Source organism: Dipodomys merriami, unplaced genomic scaffold (assembly GCF_024711535.1).
Source record: "Dipodomys merriami isolate MVZ:Mamm:240054 unplaced genomic scaffold, mDipMer1.0.p SCAF_97, whole genome shotgun sequence".
NCBI classification, from domain to species: Eukaryota; Metazoa; Chordata; class Mammalia; order Rodentia; family Heteromyidae; genus Dipodomys; species Dipodomys merriami.
In genome coordinates this window covers 1,316,992-1,342,103 of record NW_027206590.1, presented here as the reverse complement: position 1 = coordinate 1,342,103, position 25,112 = coordinate 1,316,992, and the positions used below count along the sequence as shown (strand labels likewise).

At 42.8% G+C, this 25,112-nt stretch overlaps 1 protein-coding gene across 2 annotated transcripts in view; it reads right to left on the bottom strand.

Moving 5' to 3' along the window:
• The window catches only part of Rfx4 (regulatory factor X4), a 143,122-nt gene that overhangs the window by 103,182 nt on the left and 14,828 nt on the right, over nucleotides 1-25,112 (bottom strand). For both annotated transcript variants that reach the window (XM_070014441.1, XM_070014443.1), the window contains exon 2: nucleotides 16,066-16,152. In XM_070014441.1, coding sequence (XP_069870542.1) covers nucleotides 16,066-16,152 — 87 coding nt within the window. The remainder of the gene's footprint in view (nucleotides 1-16,065; nucleotides 16,153-25,112) is intronic.

The following is a 25,112-nucleotide window of genomic DNA, read 5'->3' as shown; positions in this document are numbered from 1 at the left end:
ATGGGGGAAGGGTAATGATGGGGTGAAGGGGTAACATTGATCAAGGTAATTGCATGCATAAATTGATATGTTGAATTGAAACCCCTTGGTACAACTACTTAAAGATAATTTTAAAAAATAAAAATAAAAAATACACTTCCTGTGTTCAAGAAGTGCTTTCTTCTCCGGTCCCAGAGAGATGGGTACATGGGATTCGATTTAAGCCAATCACAGTAATTATTATTTTTTGGGGGGGGGTCTGGTCGTGGGGCTTGAACTCTAGGCCTGAGCGCTGTCCCTCAGCTCTTCAGCTCAAGGCTAGCGCTCTACCACTTGAGCCACAATGCCACTTCCGGCTTTTTTCTTTTTGCTTATGTGGTGCTGAGGAATCGAACCCAGGGCCTCAGGCATGCAAGGCAAGCACTCTACCACTGAGCCACCTTCCCAGCCCCCACAGTAATTATTTTGTGTCATCAAGCTACTGACTGGATTAAGTGGGGCAGTGACCTGGTGTTGGCCAACCACACTTAAGGAGAATCCCTCTATCGCTTCCATGGAAAGTTTTGGCTCTGCTGCAGTGGAATAGTTAGTTGACAGACTCTGGAGGCTCCCATTGGCTGTAAGGGGACACAATCGTTGGGAAGAGAGCAGTCTAAAGACAAAGTCAACAATGAGGAAGACTGAAAATGACTTGGAAGTTCAGAAGTCCTATTTGCTCCTAATGAACCTTCCCCAAAATGGCTGCCTCTGTTTTTGTTTTTGTTTTTGTCTTGTGAGACATTACTACTTCCTCAACTAATAAAAATATACCTCTTCCCATTGGTCTTCTCACTAAGCGATACTCTCTAAGAGAAATGAATACCAAGTGCCTCATGAACACAACACTGTTTATGCTGTTTTGTTGACCTTCTAAATATGTATGTCTCATTCTTTTGTGCTTAGGAACACAATGACACTCTCTCTCTTTTTTTTTTCTCCACCAATACTTGTCAAGTCAGGTACCGTGGATCCCAGCTCTGTTCTCCAACCCATTGCTTGTTTCTCAGTTAACCAGTCTAGCTAGCCACCATGGTATTACTTCTATACATAGCCATATCTTCTAATGAAGTGTCAACTTCTTCCAGGGCCTACCATAGTGCCTGACCCTGGTACTTAACTAGTTGAATCTGCCATCTATGGTCTGTCTGTAAGGATAGCATACTGAAGAGCATGAACTCATGAATCTCACAAGAATGAAGACAACTAAACACAGAGAACAATATTTAACCTCCCTTGTCCACAAAGAAAGAAATAGCAAACAAAGCAAACTTAAATCAGGATAATTCTCAGTGCTGGTGTCTAGAGGGTAAATTGACATTCAGATAGCTCCCACACAGTGTTGACGGGTACAGTATTTTAGATAAGCAATTTGGCAATTGTATTAAAGACCATCTAAAATACTTGGCTGATCTCACAGTCCAACACTAGAAACTTCACTAATTATACTAATAAAATAATAATAAAACAAACATTGATACATTATATATTTTGTGTGTTCATGTGTATTGGTCCTGGGGCTTGAAGTCAGCGGCTAGGCCCTGTCCCTGAGCTTTTTTGCTCAAGGCTAACACTCTACCACTTGAGCCACACCTCCACTTCCAGTTTTTTGCAGGTAAATTAGAGAGAAGAATGACACAAACTCTCTTGCCTGGGCTGGCTCTGAACCACCATCCTCAGATGTCAGCCTCCTGAGTAGCTAGAATTATAAGCATGAGCCATACACTCCTGGCTCTGTACTTTTTTCTTAAATAAAAAGTACATAAATAACATACTTCTATCTAGCCTTTGCTGGCATGTGATTAACATTTTTCTCTTAAAACTTGCTGAGGTATGGGAGGCATTTTCTTCTTGCTCCTTTAAATTTCAGTATTTTGGTCAACCTGGCCTAGATGCCCAAAGACCTAAATTCTTTTTTCTTTTCTCCTTTTGTTGTTGTTGGTGGTGGTGGTGGTGGTGGTCATGGGGCTTGAACTCTGGGCCTGGGAGCTGTTCCTCAGCTCTTCAGCCCAAGGCGTGTGCTCTACCACTTGAGCCACAGTGCCATTTCTGGTTTTCTGGTGGTTTATTGGAGATAAGAGTCTCACGGACTTTCTTGCCCAAGCTGGCTTTGAGCCATGATTCTTAGATCTCAGCCTCCTGAGTAGCTAGAATTATAGGCATGAACCACCAGCACCTAGCTAAGACCTAACTTCTTCTTATATCAATTACCTGGCTATGAATAAGCTAACCACTCAAATTCCTTAAGTTCACTTTTCTCCATGTGCAGCAAGGTCATACTCTGCAATTATAAGTCACATATGGTGTGATGATTAGGTCAGTTGGCAGAGCAATTGTCTAGTATGGGTGAAGGTCCTGGGTTCCATCCCCAACACCTTAGGAAGAAATAAAGAAATCATATTAATTAGCCCAGCATGTCTTTACTGGATTTGTGCTAGTTAGACAGCAGGATCAAGAAATTAAACTTTTGCCTTTGAGCTTGGTTGGAGAAAGAGAAAGACAAAGAGTGCTGAGAAGAAGGGGAAGGCAAAGAAGAGCCTGGCCACTCAACATGCATGCTAAAGCCAGGCAATCTGAGATGACTTCCTGGAAGAAGTGGTAAATGCGCTGAGTCTCTGTATGAGCCAGAAATGGTGACCAGATGGCAGAGTGATAGGATGAAAGTCAGGGGTAGAATGGAGAAGATAAGAGGAAGACAAACAAGAACCAGGAAAATCATGTCACCTTTCCAAGAAGCCAAGTTGCTGCCCCGCAGGGCCTTAAGGTGCACTGAGCTAAGTTAAGAAGAGCTGGAGGGGAGGTGCTAATCATTGAGTTACTCTTGAAGCTTTATGATGCTTTCCTGTATCTGAACTGAAGGTAACAGAGCATCCATCTGCATGTTCCAAGAGGAGGAACCCCTGGCTCTGAGATGCCATCTGTGTCTCCCCCTCTGCCAGGACTGTCTTTTCTACTGTGTCATGTCTTTTCCTGACTATACTCTGCAATGGCCTTCTTTCAGATACCGAAGGACAGAACGAGAAGAGGCTTACAGACAGCCAGTCTGGGCTTAAGTCTTGCTTTGTTCCTAACTCTGTGTGGAACTTTGAGTAACCACTTGATTCACCCACAAAAGAAAAGAACTTGAGGGCTCTTCTCTAGAAGAAACTTATGTCGCCAGCATATTTCTGAGAATTAAATGTAACTATATATATATATATATATATATATATTAGTGAAAATACTGTACAGAGGGGTTACCATTACATGGGCAAGATAGTGAGTACATTTCTTATCAAGCATTGTAGCCTCCTCCTTTGTTTCCCCTTCCCATCCCTTCCCATCCTCCCCCCGGCCCCCCCCCACCATATATTTTTTTAAAAATACAATTTTACAAGACTACTGTGGTAACACAAACATTCTTTGATCAAGTACTCAAGCTAGGTACTGTAAATCACTTCCCGTGGCTGTCTCTAAATTTTTCCCAATAGTACAGGGCATTTTACAAAGGCTGACCACGGTGGGACACATCTATAATGCTAACACTTGGGAGACAGAGGCAGGCGAATCTTGAGTTCAAGACCAGTTGGAGCTACATATCAAGATCCTACCTCAAAACAAACAAAAAAAATTTCTAGCTGGGCACCAGTGGCACCTGGATTCCTAGCTACTCAGGAGGATGAGATCTGAGGATCAATTGTCCAAAGCCAGCCCAGGCAGGAAAGTCTGTGAGACTCTCATCTCCAATTAACCACCAGAAAACCAGAAGTGGGGATGTAGCTTAAAGTAGTAGAGTACTAGTTTTGAGCACAAAAGCTCAGAGCCAGTGCTCAGGTCCTGTAAGCCCCACAACTGATAAAAAAGAAAAGAGAAAAAGAAAAAAATTTTTCTATATTTTTATAGCTTTGGCAAAGCTGAATACCTTGTATGAGGTCTTGCAGTAGGTAAATGGAGACTGATTATTATCTTAGTAAAGTGACTACTGATAATATTTAGACAAGAACTGGCCTTCTGGAAGCCAATAGGAACCCTTGCTGCTTCTTGAGCTCCTTTGGCCCTCTGGATCATGGTGACTTTACACCAAGGATCTGCATTTGCCTCCATTTCTCAAAGGGGAACATAGGTCTCTCCTAGGACTACTAATGATGACTCTAAGTCCTCACTCATCAAATCGCCATTGAATGTCTTCTGTATTACAGCTCTAAGCCAGGTGCTAGTGGCTGAGAAAAAGCAGACACAACCTCTACTATCCTGCGTTTCAATTATTAGCAAAGAAGGTACAAGTCATGGGCGGCAGGTTCAGGATGCTCTAACAACACCAAAGGTGGAATGTGAGCCTAGTTTGGTATCTGAGGGAGAAGCAGGAGCCATTGATGAAAATGAAGCCGGAGAGCTCGTTTTAAGTAGTGGCATAGAGTTATGGCTGACATAGGCACTTAAAGACTTGACAGGAATGGTCCTGCCAAATGCCTTTCCATTTTAATGGGTAGAAACACCTCAAGCCAAATGAGATTCATCTTGTAAAGTTCAGTGTGCAGTCAGCAGGATTCCTGATTCATCCACAGCATACAGGAAACCATCACCTTCCAATGTCCACCTGCTGGTCCTGCCAAAGCCAGAGAACTGGCATCTGCTTGGAAAGCCCCCCTCTGGGGTGCTGCCTGCTGCCTGGTGTCTCTCCTCCTGCACCCCTTTGTGGCTATGACACTTAACACACTGTAGTCTCAGGCCCCAATTCCTAGTGATGCGTACTAGTGTTCTAGTCTCTACATCTGTCTTCCCAGACTTTGGGGGCCAAGTTTCCAGGCTCAGATCCTAATGCTATCAATGACTAGCTGCCTGACCTAGAAGAAACTTCTGGTCCTCACTTTTCCCAAGTGCAAAATAGGGGTACATTAGTCCTGGTCACAAAGGGTTGTTGTAAGGATTAGTTGCTGTAACCCCTGGTTACAAGGTACATACTATAGCAGTGTTCCTCTACACTGTCACCTCTGTCACCCAGATCCCTGTAATGGTCCAGGGGCCAGGCCCGGTCAGCCCTGAATCAAGATGGGGGGGATCACTCTGGGTTCCCACAACCCCCAGATTACTCCTCAGGTGTAGTCACTGTTCATGGGGTGTTCAGGTTGTGATAAGAAAATGCCATAGATGGAATGGCTGTTTGTAAAATACTAGAAATGTATTCCCAGAGACTGAGGAGTCCAAGATCAAGGCTCTGGCATCTTCCCTGTCTGGTGAGGACTCTGTTTCTCACTCATAGACCGACAGCTGTCTGTTCACATTGGACAGAATGTGTAAGACAACCAAACTTTTACAAAGGCATCAACTCCGTCCAGAAGGGCTCCATCATCATGACCCTTCCCCAGGTATCCCCTCCAATGCCATCACTTTGGCTGCTAAGTTTCGATATGCAGATTTCACCATAAGGATAACAATCCCTAGCCAGGTGCCAGTAATCCTAGCTACTCAGGAGGCTGATCTGAGAACTATGGTTCAAAGCCAGCCCAGGTAGGAAAGTCTGTGACCCTCAACTACCAAAAAAAAAAAAAAAAAAAAAGTGGAGCAGTAGTTCAAGTAGTAGAGAGCCAGCCTTGAGTGATAAAGCTAAAGGACAGCATCTACGCTTTGAGTTCAAGCCTTAATACGAATGCCCGCATGCACGCACGCGTACGTACGCGCGCGCACACACACACACACACACACACACACACACACTTAAATGCTGAGCCTTCCCATCTGTTCTCAGCATATAGGATCACAGCACACAAGTGCACAGGGGAGATTTATTGAACGCTCATCAGTGCTCACTATGCTGAGCTTTACATGTCACAGCTGCCCTAGAAAGATTTAACTCATGTGAAACATCAAATACAGTTGATGTGTGGTGTTCATCAATATCGGGGCTGATTATGACTATGTCCCTCTTGTACAGAGAAAGAAACTAAGGCCCAGAGAAGTAAAACAATTTGCCCAAGGCCACACAGTGGGGGATAATGGCAAGAACCCAGTATAGTGGATGTCAAAACCTCAGGCTCAACATTTCTGAATCTCTCTCTGTCTCTCTGTCTCTGTCTCTGTCTCTGTCTGTCTGTCTGTCTGTCTGTCTGTCTGTCTGTCTCTCTCTCTCTCTCTCTCTCTCTCCATCCTATAGTGATAGACTGAAGATTCTAGAGAACCTGTCACCTGCCTAATCATTTCTTCCTAATGTTTCAACCTCTACGCTGATTGAATTCACCATATTTGGAGATCTATTCTCAGATATTTCCTGCCTTGAGCCAGTTTGGCAGAGTTTCATATGGACTGAGAATGTTTCTAAAAATTAATTATGTCTTTCCAAATCCCAGGAAAGGTTCAAGTGCATGTGAGTGTTGAGTTTCACTTCAAAGTTCTAATTCTATTTCCTTTCATTACACTGACCTGACTGCACCTGGCCAGACCTCACCTGTTGGGAACAGAGAGCTGCCAAAGGCTTTATTTCCTCTATCCACCTCTATCCCCACCCTTGCTAAGAGAACCAGCTGATGCTTAGGGTATCTGCCACCCAGGCCTTTGGCAGTGGGCACTAGCCGTTGGCAGTCGGTCTTTCTCCCCGTGGGAACAGGGCTAAGTCCCAAACAAAACTGTACTGTTGCCAGCATTGCTTTAAGGGGGCCGGGCACACCTGCTCCCCTCCCCTCCTCTGAGTGAATTCCTTCATAATCTCCCCCATGGGAAAGACCTCACTTTGATTTAAAAAAAAAAACTCAAAGACCTTAAAAAGAAAATGTTGATAAAATCTGACTACATGAACATTTTAGTGACTTGCTTGGGGAAACTAATCAGCCACAGACAGCAATCTTACTTATCCACCAGAGATGGAGCACCCAAAATACCAGGAGGACACAGGCCAAGAACCCAGAGGAGAAGTGGATAAAACACATGACAGATGATGGGGGAGGGGGATACAGATGCTCCTGAAAGGCAGGAGACCCATCCGTCTTAATCAAAGAAAAGAGAACTACACTAAGATTCCACCTGCCACATCAGATTGGCAAAAATCTCAACCTCAACCATACAACTTTGCTCTCCACCTGGGGGGGGGTCATTTGATGGATTCTACTGAGACCCCAAATGTCCTTTATCCAGCCACCTCATGTCTGAGAACTGGTCCTCCAGCTGCCTCTAGATGCAAATGGACTGATGTACCTGCAGAGCTATTGGTGGCGGATGGGCTATAAAGCAGACGTTTTTCAAAGGCCCAGGTAGTCAATTGATTGTGACAATTAATACTAAGCCAATATAAAATTAGATTAAGACAAATAAAAATGTGGATGCTGTATATATTCTTACTGACATGCAACACTCCTGGGTTGATAATTAAGTCAAAGAAGCAAGTCACAGTATGATGTGTGTTGTGTACTATTTTGTGTGTGTGTATTCTTGTGTGTGTAAGAAAATGGTAAAATGGGGGGGTGATGGGGGAGGTAGATGGGAAGAGATGGGAAGGGGAAACAAAGGTGGAGGCAACAATGCTTGATAAGAAATGTACTCATTACCTTGCCCATGTAATTGTAACCCCTCTGTACGGTATTTTCACAATAAAAATAATAATAATAAAATAAAAAAAGAAAAGAAAATGGTAAAAGAGAACACTTTATTTCCTTTTTGCTTTTTGGAAGTACTGGGGTTTGAACTTGGGGCCTTGTACTTGTTGGTCAAATACTCTCCAACCCCCTTTGATGTTGGTTATTTTCTTTTTTTTTTTTTTTTTTTTGTCGGTCGTGGGGCTTGAACTCTGGGCCTGGGAGCTGTCCCTCAGCTCTTCAGCTCAAGGCGAGCGCTCTACCACTTAAGCTACAGCGCCACTTCCGGTTTTCTGGTGGTTTATTGGAGATAGGAGTCTCACGGTCTCTCCTGCCCGGGCTGGCTTTGAACCGAGATCCTCAGATCTCAGCCTCCTGAGTAGCTAGGATTACAGGCGTGAGCCACCAGCGCCCGGCTTGATGTTGGTTATTTTCAAGGTATGTATGCCAGGGCCAACCTCAGCTATGATTTCCCTTTACTTGTGCATTCCTGTGTCACTAGAAATGACAAGCCCACTGTGCACAGTCATTGGTAGAGACTGGTAGTTTCAGGAACTTTCTCTCTCTCTCTCTCTCTCTCTCTCTCTCTCTCTCTCTCTCTTTCTCTCTCTGTTTTGGCCTGGGCTGATATCAAACCTCAATCACCAATCTCTGCCTAAGTAGCCAGGATAATAGACTTGAGCCACTGTGCTTGGCACATTTGTATTTTTACTGGCATAAGGACATTCTGGAACAATATATAATGAAACAATAGGAGTCTTTGGTATTGGGAAGTTGGAGTGGGACAACGAATGGGAGAAGGAAGCTGGGGCGTAAGACTTCTCAGTGAGTTCTTTTTTCAAGCATGTTGAGTTTTGAAACATATGAATGTAGCCAGGCACTGTTGGCGTGTGCCTGCAATCCCAGCTCTTCTGGAGGCAGAGATCTGAGGATCAAGGTTCAAAGGCAGCCCAGGCAGACAAATCTGAGAGACTCTTAACTCCAGTTAAACACCATAAAGCTGGAAGTGGCTCAAGTGGTAGAGTACTAGCCTTAATTGGAAAAAGCCAAGCAAAAAGCACGTGGTCCTGAGTTCAAACTCCAGTTCTCACACACACACACACACACACACACACACACACACACACACACACACACACACACACACACACACACGGAAACATATAAATGCATTGTACATTCAAATTTGAGCAAACTACACAATCATACTGGGGAAAGGCATATAAAGGAAAAATGACTTCTACTGGTTAAGTGGTAAAGGGAAGCCCCAAATGGAAAGCAAATGGTAAATCCCCATTGTCTAGTTCAGCTTCACAAACAACTCCTGAATGCCTTCTGCGTGCCAGTCTTCCTGTATTCATACTGGTGAGTTGGTTCATGTGGTGCCTTCCTCCCAGGGAACCATGAACCCCACCGTAACTGAGAGAGGAAGAGAGAGGCTCTGGCAAGGGCTCAGAACACAAACGAGGGAGCACTTCATTCTTCAGCAGCCTGGGAAGGAGAAATTGAGCTGGAGAGGCCAAGAGAAAAGAGACCTCAGGATGAGTGGGCAGCCCTGATGACAGAATAGAAGCAGAGGAGAGGACCAAAGAAGCCTATGATGAGATGTCATAAATCATACCTTGTACCCAGACCCTAGCCAGAACTAGGCCTACAGCAGGCCCCAGATAAAGACTATCGATGCTTCATCTAGTGAAGCATAAAGCACCTGTTTAGGAGCCCGGGACAAAGGGAAGCAAGAATAGGATGATCACAGTCCACACCGGCTGGGGAATAAAGCAGGATCTTATCTTGAAAATAAACCAATGTTGGAAGGAACCAGCCGAGTAGGTCTGGTGGTAGAGTGCCTGCTTAGGAAGACTGAGTTCAAAACCCCAATACCACCACACACAAAAATGGGAGGGTGGTAGAGGAAGATCACTTGCTTAGTGTGCATGGCCCAAGTTCCATCGCAAACATCACAAAAACAAATTAATAGAATAAAAGCAAGTTAAATAGAAGAAAAGGCCGGGTGCTGGTGGCTCACAACTGTCATCCTAGCTACTCAGGAGGCTGAGATCTGAGGATCATGGTTCAAAGCCAGCAGCTTCCCCAGATGCCACTGGCAAGGAGTACATCTCCACCTCAAACTTCCTCAACTCCTTCCTTCTTTTCTTCTCCCCAGTAGATAAGGCCCAGCTACTCTTTGGGTCCTTTTTCCTCCCTGTAAAGAATATTAAAATAAAGCTTGCCTGCATTTCCTCTTCTCTGGAACCCTTTTTATAAAGTTACAAGACTCTCAACCAGATAATGTGCTCAGACAGGCTAAGTGAGCTGAATGGCTGAAAGATGGGAAACTTCCATTTGTAGAATCCTAAAATGGGATGCTATTTTAACACGATCGCAGTGGGTCAAGTTACATTGTGACCCACGGTGACTTTAGGTTTTCTGTGCCCTTATGCTATGGAGTTCCAACTTTACTGTGCTATGAATATCCTCCATCCTGGACAGTGGACCATAGTCAGGAAGGGAGAGGCCAGGGGTGGAGGGGTGGGGCAGTGGTGGAGGGGAGAGAGAAAGGGACATTCAGAATAAGGCCAGATGGCAAGGCAAGAAGTAGTACAGGGCCTAATGTAGAGCCCCACCCACATATCCACAAACATGCAAGCATGCGCACTGCACTCCTACCACGCCTGGAGAGAAAGGGAACATGCAGGTGCCCATCTAGGAGAGAGAATAGAGGCTTGGATTAATCATTTGATTTCGATATTAGGAAAATGATGATTTGATGCCTAGAGGACCAGGGCCCACTAACCTAGGTTTGACATTCTCTTACTTCCAAAGGAAGGTAACAGGAATCATGAAGAATCCTCCAAATCTCTGTTCTTTGGCCCTCTGATTTCCTCCCTCTAACATCTACAACCAATCACTCAGACTTGGATGAAGCCTCAGAAGTGCCCTCCTGGAGCTCAGAACCCCCACATTGACCTTCTAAAGACCCTCCTCTAAGTTGTCACACTTCCAGCCAGCTCCTTCTGTGACAAGTCATCAAGTTCTAAACCCTGTGTGGAACTCTAGACCCTCATCCGTGGGGCCAAACTCACATTGCCAGGCCTGTTTCCCTCGATTCTTCAGCCTTTGTGCTCAAGGCTCTCTGAAAAACTTTCTCAAAAACTGGCTTCTCCTGGCTTTCTGCCTGCTACCACTTTATCATGGTGGTGTGGAGACTCCTTGAGGCAAATGGTACCTTTTCTGAGATGCCTTCCCTGGTCATGTTCCAACCTCGCAATTTCTCCCAGACTTGAATGTGTATGACTAGCTAACTATCCAGAAGTCTAGTTAAAATGCAGAAAGTGTTTCAGTATGTCTCGGATGGACCCAAGACTCTCCATGTCTAGCCAGCTTTCCTGGAGTTATATGCCAGCATCCATACTTAGTGTGGCAAAGTCTTAGGAACACCTTGTGTCTAAACAATGGGATTAGAGATGACTATTGTCTTTCTCATATATTCTCTAAGTCTGGCCACACTTAGCTTTTAGAGCAGGGCAACCTGTGTTTTAAGACACAGCATTTAGGTTTTGAAAATAAACACAATATGTAAACTGACTCTTCTTTATTCTTCTATACCAGGTAGCAGACAGGCAGCCCATGTTCTAAATTGAGCACTGACACTGATATCTGTGTAATCTTAGAAAGTCACTTCACTTCTTTTGCTATTAATGTCAGTGATCCAATCAAAGGGCTAATTGTCAGACTGGATTTTTTTAAAGTTAGAATGAAAACAAACCTTGGGGCCAGGGGTATAGGTTGGTGGTAGAGCTCTTTCCTTGCCCTAAGTTTAGGCCCAGTACTGCAAAAATAGAAAAATTGTGCATATATATAATTTTATATAATTACAAAGCTTGAGAGCTTTTCTGAGTACCAACAATGGCTAAGAAAGAAATCAAGAAAATAGTTCCATTCACAATAGCTGCAAAAAAATGTCTAGGAATAAACCTAACTAAGGGTGGGAAAGACCCCTATGATAAAAAAAACTATTAATCCTTGAAGAAAAATATTGAAGCAGACACCAGAAGATGTAAAAACCTCTATATTCATGAATTGTTAGAAATAATATTGTGAACATTGCTGCATACTAAAAGCAACCTATATAGTCAATACAATACCAATCAAAATCCTAATGTGACTCTTCATAGCAATAGAAAACAATACGTAAATTCATATGGAAGCACAAAATACCTTGAGTAGCTGAACAATCTTGATCAAAAGAACAGTGATGGAGATATCACAATACAAGACTTCAAATTATACTAGCGAGCCATAGTAACAAGAATAGCTTGGAACTGTCACAAACAGACACAAAGACCAACAGACCATCACAGAAGATCTGGAAACAAGTCCACATAGCTATAGTTATCCGATATTTGAAAAAGGAGCCAAAAACCCATGTTGGAGTAAAGACAGCCTCTCCAACATATAGTGTTGGGAAAATTGGATGTCCACATATAGAAGACTGAGACTAGATTCTATATCTTATCTTGTATAAAAATCAACCCGAGCTGGGTGCTAATGGCTCATGCCTATGCTACCATTGACTTAGGAGGCTGAGATCTGAGGATCAAAGTTCCAGGGCAGAAATGTCCATAAGACTCTTATCTTCAATGAACCACCAGAAAATTGGAAGCGGAGCTGTAACTCAAGTGGTAGAGTACTAGCCTTGAGCAAAAGAGCTCATGAACAGCACCCAGGCCCTGAGATCAAGCCCTATGACTGACCTCCCCTCCAAAAAAAAAAATCAACCAAAAATGGATCCGATCTTAATGTGAGACTGGAAACTTTGAATCTTAGGGAAAATAGGTAAGGAGACATAAACAGTTACTCCTAATTTATTATCTACAAAGGAATACAATCAAAAGATAACAAAGGATAATACAACCAAAGAGTATATAAGCAAAGGAAACAATCCCTAGAATCAACTGACAACTCCTAGAGTAGGAGAAAGTCTTTAAAGCTATTCATTAAACAGCATAAGATCTAGAATACACACACACAAACACACAGCTCTAACACCAAAAGAACAAATAATCCAATTAATAAATGAGCAAATAAATGAAACAGACAATTCTCAGGAGTACCAATGACTAATAGTTAAGGAAGAAGTGCTCAACATCATCAGCCATGATGGAAATGCAAATCAGAACCACATTGAGGTTCCATCTCAGTCAGAATGGAACCATCAAGACAACAAACAACAACAAATGCTGGTGAGGACGTAAGGGAAATGAAACTTTTATACACTGTTGGTGGGACTGGAAATTAGTCCAGCCATTATGGAAAAGTAATATAGTCTTTTCTCAAGAAACTAAAACTATAGCTAGCTACCATACTGTTCTGCTACCTATCCTTGGGCAGATAGCTGAAGAAATGTAAACATACAAGAGACACACCTGTACAGCCATGTTTGCGGCAGCATTATTTATATTACCAAGCTATGGAACCAGCCTGGGTGGCCAACAGCCAATGACAAAGAAAATGGTATATGATTCAACTATAAAAGATGAAATTGTATCCTTTTACAGTAAAATGGATAGAACCGGAGATCATCATGTTCAACAATCTAAACCTAAAAACAATAATAAAACAACATGATTATAAAAGGGAGATAGATGGTTGGGGAGAGCCCTCAGGTGGGGAAAGGAGAAGAGAGGGTAACAAGGGTACTTGTTATAGAGGAACATTATATGTGTATGAAAATAGTACAATTAAACTGCTGAAAAAAGGAATGAGAAGGAGATTAAGAAATAGTAAGAACAGTAATATAGAATGACTTGGATTAAAGTATATGTTGGAAAAATCAGAGGCAACAAGCAGAAGTATTTCTTCCTGAATATAACATACATAAATCTGAAGTGAAGAGTTTGATGTAGAACTGCATTAACATTAAAAACCACATTAAAATACATACATAACAATGTGAAAAAGTAGCCCATGAAATGTAAGTCATATATCAATACTAAGTTGATATCCAAAGTACACAAAGAAACCCTACAACTCAACAAGAACAACAACAAACTACCTGATAAAAATTTATCAAAGGACATTTTTCCAAAGAAGACAAATAAAGGGTCAATAAAAGACACCTAATGAACTCATCATCAAATCAAACACACAATGAGATACCACATCATACTCTTTGAGATAACTTATAAAACAAAAAACAGAACACAGCAAATGATGAGCAGGATATGGAGAAACTGGAACTTCTTTGTGTTGCTAGTAGCTGTACAGATTTACCATTTCTCAATAAACAAAATATTGAATGAATATATATATATATATATATATATATATATAAAATGTATATATGGTCAAGTCGGTGGGTAGACTCCAAGAAGAACTGAAAGGCAGGATTTAAACAGATGCTTGCATCTACATGTTCATTGTAGTAGTATACACAATGGCCAAAGGGAAGAAATAATCAGGTGTTAATAAAAAAAATGAATGGATAAAGAAAATGTGACATATCCATACAATACATTATCATCCAAAAACTGTAAAGCAAAGACATTCTGACTCTTGCTACAATATAAGATGGGTCAACTTGAAGTCAACAAGCCAGTCACAGAAAGACAAACCCTATAGGAGTCGCCTTATTCCCATAAGTAGTAATTCACTTATTCCTTAGAGCAGTCAAAGTGATAGAGGCAGAACACAGAACCAGAGTTGTTGGGGACTGGAGAAAGCGAATGGTGATTTAATCCATGCAGAGTTTCAGTTTATCAAAGATGAAAACAGTTTCAGAGATGGAGAGTGGTAATGGGCAAATAACAAGGCAAATGGACTTAATGTCAGGGAATACATTAAAAAATGGTAAAATTGTAAATGTTTATATTATGTATATTTTACTGTAATAAAACAAAACAAAAACCAGAATGTTCAAAAATTTGAAACAGCTGGGTGCCAGTGACTCATGCCTATAATCCTAGCTACTCAGGAGACTGAGTTCTGAAGATCGCTGTTCAAAGCCAGCCCGGGCAGGAAAGTCTCTAATAAACCACTCAGAAAACCTGAAGTGGAGCTGTAGCTCAAGTGGTAGAGTGCTAGCCTTGAGCTGAAAAGCTGAGGGACAGTGCCCAGGCCCAGAGTTCAAGCCCCACAACTGATACAAAAAAAAAACTGAAACACCTTAAACAGCCATTAATACTTAAATAGACATGTAAATTGTATGTAGTCATACATTAAAATACCATACAGCACAGAACAAGGACTATGACCATGTATAACAGCAAGGATGAATTACAAAGATGTTACCTTGTGGGAGGGGAAAAGCCACATATAGCTGGTGGCTCCAGCCTGTCATCCTAGCTACTCAGGAGACTGAGATCTGAGACTTATGGTTCAAAGCCAGCCCAGGCAGGAAAGGCTGTGAGACTCATCTCTAATTTCTCACCAAAAAGCTGTAAGTTGAGCTGTGACTCGAGTGATAGAGCACCAGCTGTGAGCAAACAAGCTCAGGGACAGGGTCCAGACCCTAAGTTTGAGCCCTAGGACCAACATGTGCATATGTATGTGTGTGTGCATGCACACACACACACACACACACACACACACACACACACACACACACAAAGAATATAGCATCTATTATTCCTTATAAAGTTTCAAAAACAGGCAAAACCACTATAATATTAAAAGTCAGGACAGTAGTTATTGACCAGACACAAGAAGCCTGAAAATATTGTGTGTGTGTGTGTGTGTGTGTGTGTGTGTGTGTGTGTGTGTGTGTGTGTGTGTGTGTGTGTGTGTGTGTGTGTGTGTGTTCAGTTTGTCTCAATTTTATAAAAGGCAGCAGCAGAACATGGAGGACTGGCTGACAGTGCCAGAAGGAAGCTGTCCCTGTTTAGCAAACATCCTAGGGACTTGTGGAAGGAAAGTCCCAGGCTAGTAATTGGAGGAAGCGATATACTTTACCAACTAAAGGGAAAGATGCTTCTGACCTGTTAGAAACGATATTTGTAATAAGAAAACCCTAGTTCCTTTTTTTTAGTGCTTAAGACACAAACACTAGTCCAAGCAATCTTCTGCCTCCATGTACTTGGCACTCAGAAGCCCCAGCCGCTCACAGCACAGGGACCATTCACAGAGATTCCCATCTCTACTCCAAAGAAGACATATTGACCTTTCCATAGCAAGAACATCCATGACCTTACATCAATGGTGAACATGGAGAATGGTTCTTTCCCACTAGGAGCTCACTTGCCCAACTAGAACTTCTCTGTTCCAGCTTGTAGGACACAGCCTGGCAGACCCCCAGCAGGTTGAGTCTGTCAGCAGCAAGTTTTGGTGGTGACCTCCATTTCCATGCCCACATGACTGGATTCTATTTCCTTTGCACAAGGTTATAGGGAGTGTCCGGAGTGTTCCGTGAATGGTTGGAGAGGGTCTGGTTTCAGGTAGCCAGGCCCAGCCTAGCAATCCAACAGTCCCACCCTCCCCTCAGGGATGTCAGGAAGGAGTTCCCAGCACTTACTTTCATCATTAGAAACATTCCCCAGAGATGTGTGGCTGGAATAGCGTTTGTTTTCACTTTCATTGAGACATCTTTCAATCCAGCTCTCTAAAACAAAACAAAAACACACAAAGGAATCACAGAGGTGCCATGTTTATGGGGAGTCAGGAACCCCATTTGTGTCCCTGGGACCTTGGCCCAGACTGGAATTGGCCCATCCATGAAGCTCTTGCTTTTTTTTTTTTTTTTTTTTTTGCTGTGTAGTTTGGAGGCCACATGGTCATCTGGCCTCAACTGAGTCATTTCTTGGTCAAATTCTACCAACTCTGAGAAGTAATTTGAAAAACAAATAGTGATCAACTGAATTATTACTGAGGACTGGGAAACGTGTAGACCCTTGTCTTCTGGTGAAAACAAAAGAAAAGAAAACTGAACTATTAAAAACCTTGGGGAATCTAGTAGAAGTGGAGAAGGACAGGAAATCTGGCAGTCACCTCTCTCTGCCCAGTGATGACTCCTAAAAGGGACTCTTCTAAGAGACTGGAGACCATACTGGTTGTAAAATCAAAAGTACTAACATAGTTGTGTAACATTTTTTTAATCCAAAGGTTCTGGGTGCTGGGTGCTGGGTGCAAGTTGCTCATCCACTTGAGAGGATATGATATAAGGACCCCAAGTTAAAACCAACCTTGCAGGAAAGTCCGTGAGACTCTTATCTCTAGCTACCAAAAAACAGAAGTAGAGCTCTTGGTTCAAGTTGTGGAACACCAGCCTTGAGCAAAAAAGTTAAGGTTCATCACTCAAGCCCTGAGTTCAAGCCACAATATTGTCACAAGTGCACACACACATACACATGCCCACATTCACACACATGAGCGCGTGCACGCACACACACACACACACACACACACACACACACACACACACAGGTTTCCAGACTACACACTACTCACTGTTGGAAATTTCTAGGGATGGATATTGGACTACTGTGTGAGAATGAGGACACCTACTCAAAAGGAACTCAGTGAGGCAAGATTTTACTTCTACAGGACATGCAACTAACAGGAAGCAAAGTAAGTACGCACATTAGGTGGGCAATCTGCCCAAGTTTTATATCCCTAACCATTACTATCCCTGATCCCAATTGGTTAGAACATAGGTTCATAATCTTGCATGATTTGAAAAGAGTTTGAAAGGGGTTAAAAGTTTAGGCAATCAACTAAAACCAAGACACCTGGCCCAAACAGGAACTTGTTAAGAAAACAAAGGATGTAGCTTAACTTTAAGTAGCACAGAAAGTAGTAAGATTAGTGTCTGTCCTTAAAATGGCAGTAGCCACTTGGACAGAAAAGATTCTAACTCCAACAATTCTCTCCCTCTTTATTTTATATTCTTTTCTTTAAATCAGCTCAGTATTTCTCAAATGACTTTCCCATCCAGCAGTATTCAGTAGGATATGATTTTGATAAGAAACAGGTGTTGGTTGGCAAGGGCAGTTTCAGTCTCTCAACAAGACTTTTAATGCAAGGAATAATATGACATCCAATCAGTCATTACTTGAAAACAATTGTTAAATAGATATAAATACCATGATTCCTTTCCATTTTCCAAACCATTGTTCCATCGAGCTAGCAAATGGGTCATCTGTTCCCTGACTTTTCAATTAACTCATTTGTTTGAGTGGCCAGTAAGTCCTTTGTCATAGTGATATCTGGGGAGGTATTATTGGGGATACCACATAAACACCTTCCTTTTTTAGTTAACATCATATCTACAGCTAGTCTATTTTCCCATGCCATTCTACTACTACTAGCAGTAGTTGCTCTGCTATTTCCTTGATGATGTCTCTGGTATACTTAACAAACCTCTGCTGGACATAATACATCTAATTAATCCGACCTACATTTTTATTTACAGTGGAACACCAGAATAAAATGGATTCAAAACCCATTTTCATCTGACTTCTGACTTCAAACTCCTTGGGAACTCTTCAGGGGATCCCGATAGTATCTATGTAAATGAGAGTCAAATAACTGAGCAGAGATGAGGTCTCTCCTAATGGTGGAGGGTGTTCATTTGAGACTTGTCAGGTCAATGAAATGCAGGGTAAAAGGGATGGCCAACTGAACCAAACACAGGTTCCACTCGAGTTGGCTGGTAAGATCTCCAGCAACAGTCCTCCACAGATCCAACAGACATCTGCCCTGGCTATGGATAGTGCAGATTTACTGTTTGTACCCCTAAAGAATTGTTCTTCACTGCATCTGGACAAGTCTTCCAGAAATGCCCATTGTTTCACCCCACCTAGAGAGGCAAGAGATATAATTGGCCTCCGGAGAAAGGAGCTGGGCAGTTTTGTTTTGTTTTGTGGAGGGGAGGGGAGAGGAATTGTTTTAGACTGCTAACTGTTGAAACAACAACGACAGGGTATTACAAGATGAATTTCCCCAGGCCAGGTCTGCTGATAGAGACACAGCATTCACTCCATGCACATGGGGTCTGAGATACATCCCAGGAGGCTTGAGTCTTCAGCCTCCTTAGAGCATAACAATCATTCAATGTGTGGTCAGAATATTTAACCCGTGCACTCAAGCATTAGTCTTCCCATTTCCAGCCATTTCTATGATGTCTCAAATCCACTATGGTTCCCTTAGTGGGGTCCCACTAAGTGGGGAGAATGGGGATTGTCTTCTCTCATAGGGATAAGAGTGATAGGCACAGGAGGACCCATGGGTGGGGGGATTTATGATTTGAATTTTGAGTATACTCAGAGGGTCAGGGCCCAAGACTAAGGCCCCAATCTCCTATATCCTAGGACCAACTTCAGGAATCCATCCAGGTGTTGGAGCTAACGATGGTCACCATAAGGGGCTTAGTGAGTAAGGGTTTGGTTGGAGTTTCCCATTCAGGACATAGGTCCCCATAAGGCAGTATCTGACAAGCATCAAACTCTTACCACCTGGGCATTGACTAGGAGGTACTTATGACCAGTATGATAGGAAAGCTTCTATCTGTAGCTTCCATGTAATTGACAGGAACCAAGGCCTCCCCTCAAGCAGCCTTTACAGATAGATTCAAAGAAATTCCTTGAGTCTTTTTTTTTTTTTTTTTTTTTTTTTGTCAGTCATGGGGGCTGAACTCTGGGCCTGGGCGCTGTCCCTCAGCTCTTCAGCTCAAGGCTAACGTTCTACCACTTGGGCCACAGAGCCACTTCGGGCTTTTTTCTGCTTATGTGGTGCTGAGAAATCAAACCCAGGGTCTCATGCATGTGAGGCAAGCATGCTACCCCTGGGCCAACTTCCTTAGAGTCAGTTTGGTAGGGTTAGGGTGTAGGACTACCATCCATTATTCCTTCTGATAGGAAGCTGGAGTAATCTTGACTCAGATGAAGCAAGTCTAATCTCATTCTGCCACAGAATCATTCAATCATTAAATACTCAGTACAATTGACACCTAGGTATTCGGATGTAAGGAATGTATTCATGGACAATTTGGGCAGAGTACAAAGTTTGTGTTTCTTTATGCTCCATTTCCTTTGTAAGGGATATCAGACAAATATAGAAAACAGCACCAAGCTGACCCCAGCCCCCTAGGAACCTGTCCCATCTCAAATATCTGCCAGCTACTTCAGGTCACAGCCTGAGTCATGCCAGACCAGTAACCCACCTCTCCCATTTCATACCAACTCGCAAGGTGCAACCCTTCTAACATCCTGATCCAAAAGCAGCCTGCAGGTCTTTGCCAAGCTGAAGCACCATAGGTCCTGTATTTGTACATCTAATCGTTTAACATGCAGAACTGTGCTATTGTGCTATTCAGCTCCTTTGCGTATGTCACTGACACTGACATGAATTTTTAGGTATTTTGTTCCTGTTTGTTCGTTTGTGCTGCTACTAGGACTTGAACTCAGGGGCTTCTTGTTCTCATTTGGTTTGCTTACTCAGCTGGCTCTGTATCACATGAGTCCATTACATTGTATTATGGAAGGACTAACTAGATTTATAACCTTCAGGTGTTGAATAGGGCATTCTTCCTGTTGCTTTAGTTTTCATTTTTCTTGTTGTTTTATTTTTGCTTTTTGAGATAGTTTTACAATGTAGCCCCGGTTAACCAAGAATTTATGATCCTTCTACCTCTCTGCTTCCTAAGAATCTGGGAAGCAAGCCTGTACCACCAGATTTTCTTTCTAATATGTGAGCTGATATTCATTAAACACATTCTTATCTTTATATGCCAAGCTCTTTCCATATGGTTCCTCATCTGAGTTTGCCTAACTACTCTCAGAAACAAGGATTTTAGCCTCTATTTTTCCTAGAAAGTAACTGAGGCTTTGAAGGATTGAAGACTATGAATTCTTATAATCCAAAGAGCTGAGGAAAAGATGACCAGTTAACACCTCAGGGGCAAACTTTAATAAGAAGCCAAATTTGTTATGTAGAAAGGAACAAAGCCAAAAGGAACAGCAGGAGAAATATGAGATTCTCCTTTTGTGTCATATTTCATGTTTCAACAAACTGTTCTTTTAAAAACTGCTTCCTAAATTGTAAAGAAGTGGGGGGAAATACCCAAGGGGAGGAACAAGGACAGGCTTGTTTAAAGGCTAAGGGAATCTTCGTGTTTCCAAGGAAGCATTGAGGAACAGAGCAGTTGAAAACATTGAAATGCCATGCCTTCCAGATTTCAAATGCATGACACACACACAAGCAGTCTGAGATATTTTTGAAGATGGAATGTGTAGAGTGGCCATTTGTCAGCTTATTACATCAAAAGTACATCTGATTACAAAGCTCTAGCATCCTTTCTAGAACTTTCCAGAAGGTCTCCACTCAAGATGTTCTCACACCTTCCTATCCCAGAACATTCCTTGGCATCAACCATGGTGGATGGTGGACAGCACCAATAGCAAACACCTGGCTACTCTCACTTGTACATGACTACACACACACACACACATTTATGAGACCAAGAAATTAATGGAAACATTCACTCCCTTTCATGCTAATACCTATGCCACAATCAGGCTTACTGGCCTTAAAGTCCTTAGAAAGACTGTTCTTTTGATGCGAATGCCCAATGAATGAAGACCTCATGATAACATTTCAGTGAGGAGCTGGTCTCTGTGTCAGCACCATCCACAAAGAGTTCATGTAAGGCCTTTCTTGATGGCTGAACCTGTCCTGACTGCTGCCCCATCCCAACACTGGAGAGAGACAAAAGCAAAAGGCCTCAAGCGGGAAGATGGTGGGAAATACCCTTAGAAAAAATGGCAGTCGTCTCATCAAGGAACTCTCTCTTGACTCTTGACCCCTACGTAGGCCTCTCAGATCCTCAGGCCTATGCTTGTAGCCCACCCTGTTCCAAGGCCAACCAAAAGTTAATTTGGTCTGACTGGTACATGGCAGATAAGAAAGATGACCATAACCGGGCGCCAGTGGCTCACGCCTGTAATCCGAGCTATTCAGGAGGCTGAGATCTGAGGATCACGGTTCAAAGCCAGCCCTGTCAGGGAAGGCTGTGAAACTCTTATCTCCGATAAACCACCCAAAAACCAGACGTGGTGCTGTGGCTCAAGTGGTAGAATGCTCACCTTGAGCTGAAGAGCTGAGGCACAGCACTCAGGCCTAGAGTTCAAGCCCCACGACTGACAAACAAACAAACAAACAACAACAACAAAAAAAAAAAACATTGTGTTTCCATTTTCAGATCCAAGTGCCCCACTTGGTTCAGTGCTTCCCAGAAGAAATCTCTCCCACATCTTTGGGATCCAATTCACCAGCATCTGGATGTCTTCTAGCGTTTATGTGCACATCTGACTCCCAGGATGGACTGTGAGGGTCCAGAACAGTGCCAGGCATGACTGAACCTGGACAGACTTTGATACCCAATCAGGCCACACTCCCTGAATCCGCAGACATGTGACATCCGCTCTTCCTTCCTGGTGTCCTCAGCAGGGACCCCCACAGCCTGTGTCTCATAGGTCAGGTTGCTCCAGATGCCCGGAAGTCCTCTTTTGGGAGGGGGTCAAGTACACTTTGTGTGTTTTACAAACTGTAACCATGGATGTTAGTCTTGTAGAAGGCAAGAATTCCTCCACCAGAACGACTTTATCTATTGAATTTCAGATAGAGCTTTGTTCCTCTATCTTATTTACATATTATGTGAGTTCATAATAATAAAGGCCATAAGAAGGATGAATCTTTCTTTCTTTTTTTTGGGGGGGGGGTCCTGTCATGAGGCCTGAACTCTGGGCCTGGGCGCTGTCCCTCAGCTCCTCAGCTCAAGGCTAGCGCTCAACCACTTGAGCCAGCCACAGTGCCACTTCTGGCTTTTTTCTTTTTGCTTATGTGGTGCTGAGGAATTGAACTCAGGGCCTCATGCATGCAAGGCAAGCGCTCTACCACTGAGCCACCTTCTCAGCCCCAGATGAATCTTTCTTATGAGCAAGGTATTGTACACATACATCACCTATGTAATGTTCTGGCTCCTCATGCCAACCACATAGAGGTAGGTGCTATTAATTGACCCATATTGGAAAGAACACTAAGGATCTGAGAGCTTGAGTGATGTGCCCCAAATCACACATCTAGAGCAGGACCAGCATTTAAATTCAGGTCATGACCCCACTCTTGTCCCAGTCATGAACTAGGATCTCTCCTTCTCCTATGAATCATTTGGTCCCCAGAAGCCACTGCTAACCTTGCACTGTCAATCACTGCCTGAACTACTGTGAAAACTCTACCTACAGATGATTATTTTTTCTCAGTTCATTTGCATATTTCATCATCATTGTCATACATTGAAAGCTCTTCAGTTTAGAACTTAAACATTTTAGGATTGGAGCTCATTGAGTTCTTCCCTTTGGTTCCCCCTTAGTACTTGCTATAAATATTTCCCATAGCCTAGCCTCAGTAAAAGTCACTGTAGTGATGCATGTGATGTTGAGGAACGCATCTGTGCACATCACTGTGGAAGGTAAGAGAAAGTACCAACATACAAAGGCAATTTTCCAGGCTAGGAAGGTGGCTCAGTGGTAGAGTGCTTGCCTTGCATGCATGAGGCCCTGGGTTCAACTCCTCAGCACCACATAAGCAGAAAAAGCCGAAGTAGCATCATGGCTCAAGTGGTAGAGCGCTAGCCTTGAGCTGAAGAGCTGAGGGCAGTGCCCAGGCCCAGAGTTCAGGCCCTATGACTGACAAAAAAAAAAACGCAGTTTTCCGAATAAAGAAGCAAATTTTAACAAGCATCTGTGAGGTGCTTTCTAGATACAAGAAGCTGTGCTAAAGAGAAGCTGGAGATGGCAGAACTATGAACAAGCACCCAAATGTAAGTCATGACCCCAGTGCCCACAGAAAAACATAGGTCCTCACAGAAGACTGGCTTCTCTCCTCGGCTTGCCATCTGGAGCAAGGCTGGCATTATTTCCTGAGCTCTCGAAGGCAGGGCCTTTTATTTCTGTCCTGCACCTTTTTGTTGTTATTTGGGTTTGGTCGTTTTTGAGGCAGGATCTTACTAGCTAGCCCAGGTGGGCCTTGACTTTGTGATCCTCCTGCAGGTTAACTAGGTGCGAACCAGCATGACCCAGATTAAACTCCATTGCTAGACCTGTGCCTGATCTCAGAGATACTGTGCATAATACATATTGTGAATGCATTAGCTTGTTTTTTTCCAAAAACAGTATTAAGTTCCTATTGTATGGCAGATACTCAAGGCATTGTCACCTAGGTGGTCCAACATTTCAGAATAATTTTGTGAGGTGTATTTTAATATCTGTATGTATAGATAGGGAAACAGGCTTAAAGCAGAAATTCTAAAGCCAGGCAGGCTGTGATTATTGCTGTGAAAGCGACAGCATTCTGGAGACTGTATGGGAGCCAGGAGAAGCAGCATTCAGTTCACACTTGGATTATTTCCTGTTCCCATATGCCTCATTCTACATCTGCAAAAATCACCTAATCTTTTAGAAAGACCAAACTTGTGCTAAGGGCCCAGAAGGCTTTGCTAACATCTGTGAGTCTAGGCTCCTGGGCTGTGAATCAGCCCTTCACCTGATTCTCCTGGGATGGTGGGCAGGAAGGAGGATACAGATAATGTCTCTGGATTTTTCACTTCATAAGAAGTTTCACCAGCACTTTTTGAAGGCAGAGCTTTTAGGCTTCTCAACTTTGAAGACTTAGAAACCAATTTCCAATGATTTTCTCAGTTTATAATAAGGTTGGGAGTCACATATGGGCTCCAGTTTTTTAAGGAAATCTGTTCCCTTGACAGCAGCAAAGAACCTGGAGAGAAGGCCACATCAGGGACATGGCAAGTTCAAGGTCGTCCAAGGTCAGAGAGAGCCAACGAAAATGACTCTCACAAGCCAAACAGCCCTTTAAAGTTTTGCAGAACAGGTTAAAAGGGCTCTCTTATACTACCCGTCTATTCATTCACTTTGCAAAGAATTGGTGGACTGTTCTAACAGAAAACTATTCAACAAGAAGGTAATATGTTCCAGCAGAGGGTCTCTGTTGAATTTGAGTCACAGTATGTAAAGATACCTTGTTTGTGTATTTTCTATCATTTATTTTCCCCACCCTTTTAGGTAAGTTTTTACAACCTTATCACTTTTGTTCAATATCTCTTTCCCAAGAGCCCAGAATATAGCGGAAAGCAAAGTAGAAGGAATTAATAGAGAATGGCAGAAAGTAGATCCTCTACCAGAAAGGCCTCAGAGAAGAAACAATTTGAGCAGAAGGAGTCTAGTGAGGGAAGATGACTCAGAGAAATGACTCAGAGAAAGAGAAACACAAGGCAAAAGCCCCCTACCTTGTCCCAGTTTCACCTTTGACCTGCTTAAGTACCATGTGGCTGATGATGGGAAATCAAGGGCAATACAATCAGTTCAAGATTTGAAAAAAAATGAAGACTGAGACAGGCTTGAAAGAATGTGGAGTTTGGTGTTAGAACAAATAGATTTCCAACTCCAGCCTGGTCAATCACTAGCAGGTTCCTGAACCTTCTAAAATCCTAACCTTCCAGATTTCTCCAAAGGCGAAGTAAAACAACCCAAATAGAGCACTTAGTGTACT